Genomic DNA, 15,625 nt, shown 5'->3' with positions numbered 1-15,625 from the left:
CAACCATTAGATGTAGCAAATTTAAATAATCTATCGTCTGCTAAATACATTTCCTTATCTTTCGTTCACAATTGTCATTAACAACGAGATATTATTTTAGAATATCTATAACTTTATGACCCCTAAGTGCGTTTGTGTGCCTAATGTTAAAAAATGCGTATGTACCAAAGTATGCACTTTGGGGTTAAACTTTGACACCAAAGTGCTTTGGACCCCAAAATGCGGTGTAACCGGGCATCAATAACAGAAGACACTGAATTTGTTTTAAACAACAATTGTAAATAAAAATTCTTACATAGCAAAAGGATTATTTCATTTCACATTAAAATATTTTTTTTCTAAACAACGTTTCGTTTAAGTATCAGAATAGTTGTTTTTAAATAATAGTTGCATTAAATATGATAATGTTATTTCATAAAATGAAGAACCATTGTAATAGTAAAGTTATCAATTTCGCCTCCACCTTCTACTCCTCCTACGTCCCCGCCTTCTTCTCGGACCGTGACACGGAAACCCGCCAAGACATTTCCCACATAAATCACTCCTATGTGGTTTGTCCGGGCCACTTTCTTTTTCGTCACATTCGCACTCGTAAACAAATAACAAACAATTAGCACAAACACATTCGCACTCATCGCCATAGAAACCGCAATACTCGCATTCAAATTCACATTCACAATAATAGACGTCCATGCCGCATTCCGGACATTGAAGATTCTGTACTCTGTACGGTCTGTGCCATGTATGGCACAGTTTGCACATTTGTCTGAAATACACCTGAAATATTTTAAAAGTATGTAATTTTCACCAGCTGCAATAAAATTTAAAGTTCTCCATTGTCCGTTTTTTGTGAAAGTTTTAATGGCAAAATGACTGACCTGATATATAATTTTGTCAACATTTTCAAACTTACAAACAAATGATAACAAAAAAGTATATGACGTTTCATATAACTTTCGATTTCTGAAAAAAAAAACACTTTCTTAAAATTTGTTACATAATTAATATTGTTATGCAGGACAATATAAATGTGTCTACGTCTTTTGTAGTTTTTATTGACACAGGTGTATATATACGACATGTTATAGATTGCGTTTAATCAGAATAAACTCTATATATAGAAATGAGAGAATATATACACACATACCACCACATCGATATGCCAGTCCAATTACGGCACAGCGCCTAGCAGAACAGTCATGAAAGCATAGCCACTGCTCATCCACCATCACAAAAATGATGGTTTCAGAACAGCTTTATATACAGTCACAAACTGCACTACACATTGAAACAAGCTCAACATTCACATATATAGAGTTTGTTCTCTGTTATCATATCTCACAAATCAACGATGACATTTTATTGTCTTCTTCACTGATTGGGACCAGAGAACTATATATCTATTTCCGAAAGTCAACTGGATCACGCAAGATCAAGTAGATCCGTAGGATACAATGAATTTAGACAGATAAAGTATATATAAAGTATATATATATATATATATATATATATATATATATATATATATATATATATATTAATTTTATATTGATAATGATAATGACATACCTTATCTGTATTCTTAATACAGTAAACATGAGCACTTGTCCATGAGTTTCCCATCTGACAATCGCAATGGAAAAACCCGAACTTTCTTTCGAGCCGTGGCATTCTGCAACGGTAACCTCGTTCGCCTAACGTTGCATATATTTTGGTTTAGTTCACACTATCTACAATAAGAATTACATGATATAATATCTTAAAAACGGCCTTCTTAAACATTTGTGGCGCAAATTACAACTTATATCAGACATAAAAGCCCATTAATCTAATAACAATACAGTAACTGATCCATTGTTTTGCCATATTAATAACAAAACGCATTTGATTAAAGGTATAGATCAGAGTTTACATATTAAGTTCATAACTCTGAAGACTCAATACTATCAATAGATTTGTTCAACTTATTAGAACATTATTTATTGTAAATCTATGAAACAAACATCGAAAACAGTATGGCAGCTTATTACTAAAATAATACAATGTTAATTTTAACATTTTAGAGTGAATAAGATTTTAAGATTTCAACTCAATTTATATTTCTGATCAGTTTTACAAAAATGCATGTAGTAATGTAAGCAGCGCCGTAATGATGCATTTTCTCAATAGCTTCTTAAACAAAGGTAAAAGATAATAGATCTAAATACATGTACTTACTATTTATTTGTGATCTTCAATATCATCCAAACACATTTGAACCGTAAGGTAGATTTTGTCTTTATTCCAAATCAATCATTATGTTTAATTTATCATTGCAATAAGAAAGCTATCTTAAACGAAATACCAATGCACGTCTCTTAACATTTATACATTGATAATAAGGTTATTCCATATCATGTTACCATTGAAATTTGTTATGATATATACTTTTACCATTATATGCTCAAGTTTAAACCTATTGAAATCTAGATATCGCATTTGGCTAAATATCACGTAAACCCTTTTCATTACAGCTTGACATTTACAAATTTATTTAAACTTCCTTGATTGATATATAGGATCTTGCAGGAAGTGTGTTTTTAATTTCATAGAGTCATATTATATTAAACAAAGTTTTGTTTAACTAATCATTATTACCCGAGGCAACTATACTAAAAATATAACATTCATCTATATTTCTTCATAAAATCAAAAAAGGATAATAAATAAATCGATTTTTTTATAATAACAAAATAAGTTTTTTGGGGAGGTAATTAATAATATTTAATTTGTACTGAAGTTTTGCAAAGATCGTAAACTCTTCAGACCGTCCCTTTGTAAAGCAATAACCTCCTTATTACAAGCAACAGTAACGCTGTAAAGAGGTGGCAATGTATAGTAATCAGGGGGGAGTCATATAGACTCATTCAGTGACCCCGCCATTTTCCTTCTATATTCTATATAAACCTTCTATCTTGGATGGAGTAAAAATCAGTCGCCCTTTGAACCCGCTAGAGAACGACAGGGCGCCGCCATTTTGTCTTGCAGACGACATTTTAGCGTATTTTACCACCATTGTTAAACGGTACAGTACAGAGGGCCTTCACGGCAGTTAACGATTTGATGTTTTTAATTAATCGTCATCTCTTGTTAATAGGCGTTGTAGACGACATTACTTTTATTAGTTTTAAACTCTGACAATATATTATAGCAGACGACGTTTCACTCCCGACATTCGGCTAAAATAATAGTTCTGGCGTTGTGCAGTCGGGTAAGTGGAAACATGTTTACTTATTTAGACCTCTTGACTCTGAGACTCTTGAGCTGTCAACATCGAAATATACACAACACACTTACGAACTTTCGCTATACGTATATGCAGTATTTCGATAGAGCGGAAGTCAGTGCGCGAGCATGCGCTTTGCCATATCTCGTTCAGTTACCGCTCACGTTTTAAACTCGGTTGCTATGAAGCGACACTAAGCGTACATGGCTTTTACTACTAAAATATCAGACAAACACATTAAAACAATACACAAAAACTACACATAGTTGTTTTCTCTATTAATAACTGATAGTCAAACAAATATCTCAATATTCTTACCGATTTAATGTATTGTTTACATGTGATGACAGCAACGCTGTGTGTCAGATTACTTTCGGTTCAGAAAATTCATTTGTTTACCATCAAAACTCATATGTTTACCATAGAAACCATATATAGATAGAAAGCAAATTAAACAAAGGTAAAGAAAAAAATGTCCGTTTCTGAACAAAAAATCGAATAAATAAATACAAAGTCTTTTTAAAAGGTCCCTTCTTTAAGTTCATTTGAAAGGGGAATAATTTGGTTGGATTTTAGACAGGGAAACAGGGAGTTATCTTTCATAGCTAGGGAATATGGCCGACTGAAATCATGCAAGCAAGTTTGTAAGTGCAACAGTACCCTATTATTATTTTTATTATTATTATTATTATTATTATTATTATTTTGATACCGTTAAAACGATTCAGTGTTTACAGCAAAAGACTGCGTGTATTGAAAAGGTAAACCATTTTACTTTATTTTTCACAAGTTTTACACTGATCAACTATTTGATAAAATTACTGTTTATCGGGTTTCATTTTCCTCTCCCGCAAGAATAATACACTGACAGCTAGAGTGGAACTTTAACCTGATCGGGTTTAAGTTTATTTATGAAAAGTAAAACGGCAGACGACAATGTGGTGGGGTTTAAAAAACAAAAACATAAACAAGCCTGTGTTAATATTTATATTTATTTACAATACAAATTATAATATAGTTTTACAACACGCTACACTTAATGTATATGTAAAAGAGACATAAATAGTAAACAAATATTACAAACATTTATTAAGTAAACAGCACTGTTAGCCCATATCACTAACATTAATCAAACTGTTAAATTTACGCGGACTTTATTTCCATAAACTAAATATCGTACAATCGAGCATTTTGATGTAAAGGACATATTTTACAAAAATACAAAAATAAACTTAACATAAAAAACTCATTTGTCGTGGCTTGTAAATTTACTGTAGATCTCTTCTATTCATTAGAAATATAGGTCAGAGAGAGAGAGAGAAAAAACTGTAACAATTCTTCATGTCAATTTTATTTCTTCAGAAAAAAGACATAGATACATATGGCATTCAAACATTTCTCTTTAACAATAGAATAGATAAAAACAGAATCCCTAAAGAAAGCCCAACACGGCAAAATTGAAAATGTTGCAGGCTCGGTTTGATTGAGCCTGTTCATGGACGGTACTGGAAAGTGCAAGTTACCGTCCACGCCCCCTAGCACCGGCTTAAGCAGAATTCAACATTTAAACATGAAATGGTAAAAATTTGAATTTAGAAACATCCGCAGATGTGCTCATACGGCGGTTATCATGGAACCTTCAATGTGACACTTCCGTGCCATTCCATGAAAAGCGGCGTATGGTCCCCAAGTAATAAAAAGCGTGTGCCCTAAACGAGAAAACAATGGGCGGAACTAAATAAAATGGAATTTTGAAAGGGGATCAGAGGTTATGAAGCCTGCGTATCACAGATAAGACGTCAAAAGACAAATTTAAAAAGCAGGCAACATATCCTAAGGGTGATTCAACATTATTCAAGTAGGAATATTGGAACCACCCAACTAGAAAATGCCGAAAAATTGAAACTTAAAATACCACAAGCACAACAATAATGTCGTGCTGAACGATCTTCAAGGATCGAAAATATAACATCATTGATTAAATGTACGGGGAGACTTTTTACAGCCGCCACACGGCACAAATAACACGGATGTGATCATAGAATAGATAGCCATACTACAGTCATACATTTAGATTTTTTATACTCCCCGTAAAATGGGGTGAATATCCATGTTCAATCCGTACAGACGGTACTAGTAGGGAAAAAAGTTGCTAACGGGGTGCAAATACGTTGCAAATACGTTGCTTCTGGGGTTTTAGAGATCAAAGAAGATCAAAGAAAAAAAAACATAATGTCAACTCAGTAGGAACGTCCGAATTCGTGTCCAGCCCATAACTTTGTTATTTGAAGTCGGATTTTAAAACTATTTCACAGAAATGATCTTCATATTGAGACAACGTGTCGCGAGCAACATTTGGGTCGCTACCTTGAAGGTCAAGGTCACATCATGACCTTGCAACAAAATTGAGTCCGGCCCATAACTTTGTTATTTGAAGTCGGATTGTAAAACTTTTTACAGAAATGATCACCATATTGAGACGACGTGTCGCTTGCAACATTTAGGTCATAACCCTGGAGGTCAAGGTCACAGCATGACCTTGCAGCAAAATCGTGTACGGCCCATAACTTCGTTATTGGAAGTCTGATTTTAAAACTATTTCACAGAAATGATAATCATATTGAGACGACGTGTCACATTTAACATTTGGGTCGCTACCTTGAAGGTCAAGGTCACAGCATGACCTTGCAGGAAAATCGTGTCCGGTCCATAACTTCATTATTTGAAGTCGGATTTTAAATCTATTTCACAGAAATGATCACCATATTGCGACGACGTGTCGTACGCTAATTTGGGTCGCTACCTTGAAGGTCCACGTCACAACATGACTTTGCAGCAAAAGCGTCTCCGGCCCATAACTTCGTTATTTGAAGTCGGATTACAGAAATGATCACCATATTGAGACAACATGTCACGCGCAACATTTGGGTCACTACCTTGAAGGTCAAGGTCACAGCATGACCTTGCAGCAAAATCGTGTCCGGCCCATACTTTTGTTACTTGAAGTCGGATATAACATCTATTTCACAGAGATGATCACCATATCGAATCGAAGTGTCACATGCAACATTGGGGATGCTTCCTTGAAGGTCAAGGTCACAGCATGACCTTGCAGCAAAATTGTGTCTGGCCCATAACTTCGTTATTTGAAGTCAGATTTTACCACGTTTTTTACAGAAATGATAACAATATTGAGACAATGTGTCGTGCACAACATTTGGATTGTTTTTACACTTTGAACTTTGTCTGTGACATAACTCTGACACTTCAAGAGATATACCTTCCTGTGTCCAAAACCTATTCGGGGAGCATCACCGATTTAACCGGCTCTTGTCATATCATATCAAATATCCATAACGGAACTAGTTGTAAGTTTCAGATAATACTCTCTTGTCAAAAGCAATTTCATAGTCTTTGGTCTCAGTTGTTGTTACGATATTGCATGTATTTTGATTTCTGATTTTCTCATTTTTATCTATTACCTTAAGACATGTGTTTTGTTCATATCGAGTGGTCATTTGTTATAAAGTGTTGAATGAATATCCAAAGGATTCTTTAAATGTAGAGTAATGCCCCGTATAATGCTCCGTACTTTGTTGGTTCGTTTATTTTTTATGTAAGACAACTACTGCAGTATAAAGCAGACGCCTTTTTCCCGCCGATAATCGTAAGGACTGTCAAAACTTGATATGGCAACAGCCCGCGAAACCCTTCCGCAAATTCGTATAGAATACAATCAGCAATGATCAGCAATCAGGAATCATATTACATTCATGTACGCATTTTGGAACACCTTTTGTGATTTTGCATATTTAAATATTAATTTTCTACTTATCAAAATGATTGTAATGTAACATATATCAGAATCAAAGAAATCATCAGCAACACTATAAAGTAATTACATGATTTAAGGAATGCTTTATTTTAATAGGACATCTGATGGAAGTACCTACTCATAAGAGCAGCCGGCTTAGCATAACAATAATGTGATACAGATGTTATAATTTAGATAATACTTAAGCTATGGTATAAGCCACACGAAAAAAGCCGATTCTTGCGTTTGCATAGTAATTTTACAAATTGCTTAACTATTGATACTGTTAAATCCACTTGAAGTGTTTCCATGAAATAAATATAACCAATATAACTACCAGACATATCAAATTCATTAGCAACAGTTCGTGATCATATCGACATCCCAGTTAAACTATAAGTTTTGTCAAATTTAATTTCTCACAGTACATGCTTCGTCAATGTTGCTTCAGACATTTAAACCTTATATTCAAATGCATGTTTTTAAATGAAGTAACAAGTATACAGTAGCTACCTTCTCAACAATCTTTAATTGCAATTTAACAAATTTATTTGATTAAATGTGTCATCAAAGTATTATGGGGAATGCAGAACAAATCTATCCAAATTTCAATTTGATGTGTTTGCTCTATGGCATTGTTTATTAATGAATTTTCCACTCAATTGATGCTTATTGTTTAAATAACATGAATATTTTAAAATAATGAGGAATTTATACTCTTTTTTGAACAAAATTCTATTTTATCAATCACACTGCCACACGTGTCGCTAAAATGTTTGTCTTTTTCCGAGGATATGACTTAGAAAAGTTTTCTTGGCCTTACCGACAAATTGAACAGCACTATCGATTGAAATTTGGTTCCTCTAAATCTGGTTGCTTTAAACCACGTTATGTTTGAAAATGTACAACCATGTCTTAAAAGGGATATTCAGGCAAAATAATGACAAAAATATTAAAATGATCTTATGTACTCAAATCACGCTAAAATGACATTTTTGAAGTTTCAGCATGAACTTGTGTATAAATTTTAAGTATTTTGGGTTTGAATCGTAAATATATGTTGAACAAAATTTAGACCCGAATAGAGTCACCAAATAGTTTTAAAACAAGTCACATGACTTGAACAAGCCCTTGAAGTCACAATAACATATATTATGACTATTGTATGATTGAAACAAGTCTAAGTCATGTATTTGACATGTTCTTTAACGTTTCCAGAGTTCACTTTGACAACTGTTGTGAAATTCTAGCGCTCTGACGCGGGTCAAGTTAGGAAATCACCATTTTATTCTTTATATAGAGACAAGTTCCTTTGACTGTCTAATATATTCATTATGAGGGCATTAACAGAATCATGACTGAAAAACTTAAAACTTAGAATGAAAATTTTGCCTGTTCCTCCCTTTAATAAATTGATGTTTGAAGGTTTCTTGCAAGGTCGGTTTATCGATATGCTTAAATTTGCATTGAAATAACCTTCCTTTTTTGAAAATATTTTTATGTTAAGAAAATTTTGTGTTTTTTGTTTTATTTTATATGAATATAAGAAATTATTGTGCGTTTTATGTTTAATTCATTACATTAAAGTGTTTGCTATTGACTAACTTATCAAAACACATAACCTTTGTCTTTCCGTGTTTTGAATGATATATGTTCCGCTTTTTGTCAGGTAAATCCCTTACAATAACTCAAAATAGTCTCCTTGCGTACGCTAAATCTGGAAGTTTAACTACATGTCACTCTTTTCTTTGTTTGAATAGTTTTGAATCTTTTTTGAGTTTGAAATTATGACTTTAATTTTTATTTAATGTTCATATATTCTTTTTGTCCCACTGCAAAGAACATTATGATTTGAAGCTGCTATATTATTTCTTTAATTTTAAACTGGACTTTTTCTAGAGATGTACGAAAGCGTTACAGACAGGACAAAGAAGAATTTTAGGTTAAGGGATCAACGAGTAAAGGATTATTTATTTTGTATAACATTTTAAGTATAAATCTGAAGGAATGTCTTGTCGAATTCAACACTTTTTCCTTTATACACAAATATTAATATATAAAAAGTGCGTATACAACATGAATGCACAAAAAATAAAACTGCATTACAAGTTTTAAAATAGATAAATACAGAATTACAGAAAGTTAATAAACTTAAGATAAATACAGAAATACAGAAAGTTCATGCTCCTGACACATTGTCAAATTACCTTAACGAAATAATTTTTATTTCAGAATGTTTTATGCATTACAGGAAATGAAGGAATGAACTGCAGTACGATAAGATCTGCTTTTCTCATTAATCATAATGCAATTAAATAGTTCCCAAAAGCAAAAGCCTTATAACTGGCACATATAATAAGGCTTTTTGAATAAACAGTAGCAGATCATTTTCGGATTGGTTTCTATTTATGTAAATTTAATAAAATTATAATGTAAATTAGCCTAGTTTCTTTAGAACAGTTTCTTTGAAAATAAAATAAATAAATATGTTTAAACTTGAAAAAATGTCTTGATCTTTTATTTATCAGAATATTATCTGAATATATCAAAACGTATAATTTATTATATAAAATTAAATGCATTTAATGACAAATAATAAATTACAAAATTCCACCAGAAACTCTTGTAATTACTCAAGTTGCTATTTACCTTATTGTTATAACATGATAATTCCTACGAAAATTGAACTGACACAAATACTTAAAGATACATACTTTCTTTTTTTCTTATTTATACAGTACAAACTATCTTACCAAAATAATATCAAACTTGACGTGTAACCAATCGTTGAATCTTAACTACATTAATAATCTGACTGTATTCGACGAATACATCAAATTGATTTTTTATTTTATATTTAAAAACGGGGTTTTGAAACAAACTTAACATGAAGATGTGATAAAATAACATATGCCATAGAATTATATCATGTTATATCAAGATTGTTAATAACAGCAAGCACATATTAAAAAATGAAAAGGAATTGATACCGTGTCAAAGAATTCTCCGGGTTATCGATTCTAACAATATAAGTAATATTAATTGATAAAGTAATGCAGAAAATCTGTCGTTTATTTTCCATTCGAGATTATTTAACGATATCTTTGTCTGTGATGTCGACTGCAGTCTTTTTAGATGGGTTTCAATTTCAATTTGCTGGGAAGTTTACACCTCGCTATATATTTTTTGTTTATTTTTAGAATTGCCTTTTGTTGTGAAAAGGAAATGGTTAACGTGAATAAGGTAGAATCATTAGTTTTTTTTTTGTAACATTATATACAACATAATTCTACAAAGCGTAAATTGACACACAATTGTTTAGGTTGAGATGCTTACCTATCTGTAATGAATATTTTGCGCGACAATACTAGTTTGTGTTTTGTTAAACCAATATGACTTGCAATGATCATTCAAAAAAATATTATTCGTTTTCAGTTTTTTTTATGTTTCAGAATCAAATGTCTGTGATGAATGTTTTAGGTTCTAATAAGCATCAGTAAAATTTCCAAAAGGTCAGTAATAAACGTTCTATTTTACTCATTTATACCCTTGTTTCAACAATTTATTTCTTCTTCATATAACTAAATTGATGCAATTAACCTAATCTTTATTTTCTAAAAAATTATCACATAAAATTATTCGTTTCGATATTTTCCCCCAATGTATAATATAATAAAAGTAAAGGAAAGTTCTTCTGATAAGGCCATTTGTTAAATTTTTGTAATTGTTTAGGTTTATAATAAATAATGCATGATTTGTAATTGAAATAGCACGTTGATGAAATAACAATTTGTTGTATTCTGTCAACACTTATAGCAGATTGAACATAACACTTATACTTTCCAGGACAACAATTATCTGTTAAACTAACTACGCGGTCGTATAATACCATTTACTTTGTTCGAACAATTTAGCTATTTTTCCAATACGATATTTGTTATTAAATCGTGCTTTCTATTCACATGTAACATAAACCACCCAATGAAAAAAATGATAATTTAGATAACCTAGATTTTTATTTGTCACCATTATTTTGCCTTTAAATGTTCTAATGATTATTTATTGTTTCATTTGCACTTTAGGTCTGCGAAAAGAAGATAGCTTTTAATCAAATAATTTCTGGGTAAGACAATTATTAACAATGAGATTTTTTTATCTAAAAAAACATGTGTTTTGCACCATCATTTTCCTTTCTTAAACTTTATCTAGAGAAAGGAGTAAAATCTTAATTGTCGTTTTGTATTCCTAGAAGTTACTACATTACTGTTAAGTGTGATCATATCCTAGTAAAATCTTATATAGTCAGATACTAGTTCCAGATTAAGACACTCGTATACCCTATCTATGATATATATCTTTTAATATGCCTTGGCCGTATTTTTTCCTAAACAACATAAAAAGCATACTCTGCGGTTTGATATTTATATTAAATAAGACTTTTTTATTAGTGTCAATGACAAATATGCTATTTTAAAGTCTTAAATATCAAAACTGATTGCTAAAATTGATTGAAAACTCGATAATTATTTTATATTTGTGTAAAAAACATTTGTGGTTTTTTTTTCAAATGGAGACAATATTTTTTTCCCAAAATCAATGTCAATCAGAACTGATAAAAGAAATGATTAGTACAGTTTGATATGTTTATTTGGAAATACAATTAATTAATAACCAAACAAATATTTTTTATTAGAAAGAGAATATAATAACGTTTCTAAACTAACCAAGGAATCATTTAATTAGACAGCATTAAATGCAACACAATTAGCTCATAATATAACAAAAAGGTATTGATAGCAAAGAAATAACATCAAAATATTACAAACTTATAATACTATGTTTTAGAGATTGGTTCTTCAGAATCTTTTTATTATTATTATGATTATTATGATTATTATTATCATTATTATTATTATTATTATTATTATTATTATTAGGTACTTTAATTATGTTATGATGACTAACACGTTCTTTGTTAATGTTCTCTTATATAGTGATCTGACAATTACTGATATCACATGCAATGTTTAGGACATACACATACAACAAACAAAATATAGTAAAGCAATATTAATTTGTAAAATGCGACAAAATGTTGTTTTTATTCTAATACTCTTTTTCTGTCAACACTTAAAGCAGTATGTCTACAGCTTCAGGCTATTTTTCATGAAAATTTAAACATGTACGTTTCTAAAGGTAGTATATTTTAAATGAACACAACTGTAATATTCACATTGCAAACGGCACTTTCAATCCACTTTAATGAAAAAATATTGGTCATTATATTCAAAACAGCTCTTACCCCGTTAGTTACGCAGTAACAAATATGATAATATCTAAATAACTCAAAATCAATCATAAATCACACATGACATGTTAATTATTAACTTGAATCTTGTATTTTAGTTTATTTTTCTTAAGTTTTATTTTCCTGAAATATTTTGGCTCATCTCGACGCATGCAGGGTCCTATTGCATGACCATACGATGACTTGCCTTTGCATCTATAGTATGAATGACAGTTAACTGTTTAAAAAACGACAGAATCTGCTTGATCAGTAATAAGGAATGCAGCTTCCAAAACATAGCGTGTGCATTCTTCACAGACTGAGTAAGAATTTCCAGGTATTGAATACATTTCTCTTACAAACATATTTTACATATTTATACGTTTATGTATAAAATAGAGAAAAACAGAATCCCTAAAGAAGGCCCAACACGGCAAAATTGAAAATGTTGCAGGCTCGGTCTGATTGAGCCTGTTCATGAATGGTACTGGAAAGTGCATCTTCCATTAAGTTTTCCATCAATCACTTTGAAAAAGCTTATTAAGGTTCCTGCGTCACTTAAAATGGGGACAACATGTTGATATTGGTTAGTACTAAAATGAAATGTTTTTACTAAATAAAACTGACATGAAACCAGTAAATGCATATCATATGCAAAATTCAAGTAAATACAAGACACGCCAAGGAAACACAATAACCCTTTTGTTGTCTAGAATGTGCAGTAAATTGCAGATCATTAAATATTTTATATTTAATTAATATATATTTTATAAAAATAATATGTTTTAATTTTGATCCTTTTGTTTGTACTGATGTTTTAAGAAAAGAAGATGCATTTAATGTTCACTTTTATTTTTAGAAATGATACATTTCATGCCCACTTTATTCATAGCCCATGATTGGAACAAATTATATGTTTAAATCGTTATTTTATTACTAGGACAGAAATTTATTAAAAGATTTACTTTTTACATTTTTTAATTTTACATATTTTACATTATTCAAATGGAAAGTTGCTTCAGTTGTTTTTTTTAAATATTTTTCGGAAAATGTTTCACTCAAACGTTCAAAATAAATGTGATATCTAAATAAGCTACAAGACATGATCGACGTAATTTGTTTTAGTTAGCGTGCATATTATTGACTTTTGATAAGGCAATTATAAATGAGGCTGTAAAAAGTTGTTATAATTGCTTTTCTGTACTTTACGGAATCATGCATTTATTGCCCTGAGTGACGAACATTTGCATATTTAACAAGAATGCGGGATATGGCTTATTGGTGCATAATGAAAATCTCTAGTTATATTATAACTAAAGCACCGGAGATGGTAAGGCGATTTTGACGAAACGATATTTCTAACTAAATAACAGACCTTGAATACTCCTTAATTAAATGTGCGAGGTCGTTTGTACAGTAATGCATTCAATTTCATTAAACCTTTAATTTTAGCAGTTATATTTATACTTTTCATATATATTCGAATGTATATGTATATATATGTATATTCGACTGACCTGAATATGCCAACAATTGTTGTTAAAAATATTGGTAATAAGCGTTGAAGGAAACAGTTTTTTGTGGTTTTCAAATATGGTACACTTATGATAATTTAAAATACTTTGCATTATTTTTTTATTCTATTTTGCCTTATTCTATATTCTTGAACTTTAATTCAGTTCGTGTAAGCTTTCGGCTTGAACACATGCTTATACGTATGTTCTTTGGAAAAATATTGTCTATGTTGCTATCTATATTTTAATATATTCAGTAAATTTATGTAATTAGACTAAGGCAACCATAGGTATTTTTCTAAGGCGAGCTGTCAGAAGAGACTTCTAGTCAGATAAAGATGTTTCCTATATAAATAAAAGGACGTTTAAGTGTTGGCAAAGAACATTCGGCTGACAAATACATGCTTAATTTTGCTATTTTGCTATTCTCGTAAATTATTGAAAGTTGTTGCTAATGCTGCTTACATGGTGGTTATGAAGTGTTTTTTTTTAATTCATAACTATATCCATTATATATCAATGGATATTTAAGGTACAATCGGAACGCAAGTATCAAATGCATATAAATGATATGCAGATTTAGTTGCGTCGGTTATTTGAGTTTAAGCAATCGTAACAAAAACGTTAATTGATCAAAATAATTCAAATCCGTCTAGGGAATAATAAAACATTTCTCACAATCCATACACAATTTGAAAATGAGCCATTATAACTCTGTTCACACAGAGGGAGTTAAACTACTATAAAAAAAACAATTAGTTATAATGAGTGCGATGCCGTTATGTGCTCAACAATTTTCCTATTCGAAATCAGAACTTTCAATCAGTTTCAGCTATTTCAATCTTTAAATAGATACACATTATTAATTGTAATAGCCATGATTTAGCTTTATTCATCAATACGGTGGCAGAGAGTGAAGTTTAAACTGAAAATAAACACTACCGTACCTAAAACAAACACAATTGAAACTATTCACTACATTTTAAACTTAAAAATGATATTCAATTTGAAATTATTTTATTAAGTTCAGACTACATAAAGCTTGTTTGAAGTACTTATGGATTTATTTTAAATCATCACTATGTTTACTATTATATGTTTAAACTATTTAACAGTTTAAAACACCTAATCAGAGAAAACATATCGGTGGAATCAATGTCACTTCAGCTGTTTATCAGTTTACTAAATAATTATCCGATTATCAATATGCGTGGTTGGAGATAATTATTTGTTTTCAGCATGCAAGGTTTATCGCTTAACTTTCATAGCCAAGAACGAATTTGCCATACATTTAAATGAATGGTATGGGAAAGGACAAATGTGCCTAAGTAAATTCGTGATTTTGTGAGCAGACAACTTAATTGTTCCCCTAGCTAATGCAACGTCAATTTACCTTTAAAGAGAATCTGTTGATTTATCTAATTTAAAAACACATTTTTGTAAGGAATGAGGAAAGTTGCAAAGTGTGAATTCTGGACAGAAGTTAGTTGTTTAGTCTACACCCTCATCATTACCGTGACCTTACTTTTTATAACAAGACAGTATGTTTTACATGGAACTAATGTCATTCTTAGAATCTTCAGTTTGACATATTTATTTATACAAAGACTGACTAGGATATTTTGGAACTATAGCAAAATATGTTTCATACAATATACTAAGCAAATAATTCGCTTAGACGAAAAGCTTTAAAGAACAAATAATAGATGTGTTGATATATATTGATACCAAAAAAAGCGTAATAC

General features: G+C 30.8%; 1 protein-coding gene across 1 annotated transcript; it reads right to left on the bottom strand.

Moving 5' to 3' along the window:
* Window positions 1-258: 258 nt before the first annotated feature.
* LOC132746831 (zygote arrest protein 1.L-like) lies at window positions 259-2,454 on the bottom strand. Its single transcript, XM_060736088.1, has 3 exons — window positions 2,218-2,454; window positions 1,570-1,730; window positions 259-777 (listed from the first exon to the last, which is right to left on the bottom strand). The coding sequence occupies exons 2-3, from the start codon at window positions 1,669-1,671 to the stop codon at window positions 448-450; spliced, it is 432 nt and encodes a 143-aa protein (XP_060592071.1). The 5' UTR covers window positions 1,672-1,730; window positions 2,218-2,454; the 3' UTR covers window positions 259-447.
* Window positions 2,455-15,625: the final 13,171 nt, after the last annotated feature.

The sequence above is a fragment of the Ruditapes philippinarum genome, unplaced genomic scaffold (genome assembly GCF_026571515.1).
Source record: "Ruditapes philippinarum isolate M1 unplaced genomic scaffold, ASM2657151v2 ctg762_1_1_1_1, whole genome shotgun sequence".
Lineage (NCBI taxonomy): Eukaryota > Metazoa > Mollusca > Bivalvia > Venerida > Veneridae > Ruditapes > Ruditapes philippinarum.
Note: the sequence above shows the minus strand (reverse complement) of the source record. Positions and strands in the feature narration are given on the sequence as shown.

What these genes read in the sequence shown, in the direction of transcription:
- LOC132746831 (XM_060736088.1), bottom strand. Translation starts at nt 1,671, where the DNA reads ATGCCACGGCTCGAAAGAAAGTTCGGGTTTTTCCATTGCGATTGTCAG. An exon ending in GTATTAAGAATACAGATAAG is followed by an intron (nt 778 to 1,569) that starts GTATGTCATTAT and finishes AAAATATTTCAG; the next exon opens with GTGTATTTCAGACAAATGTG.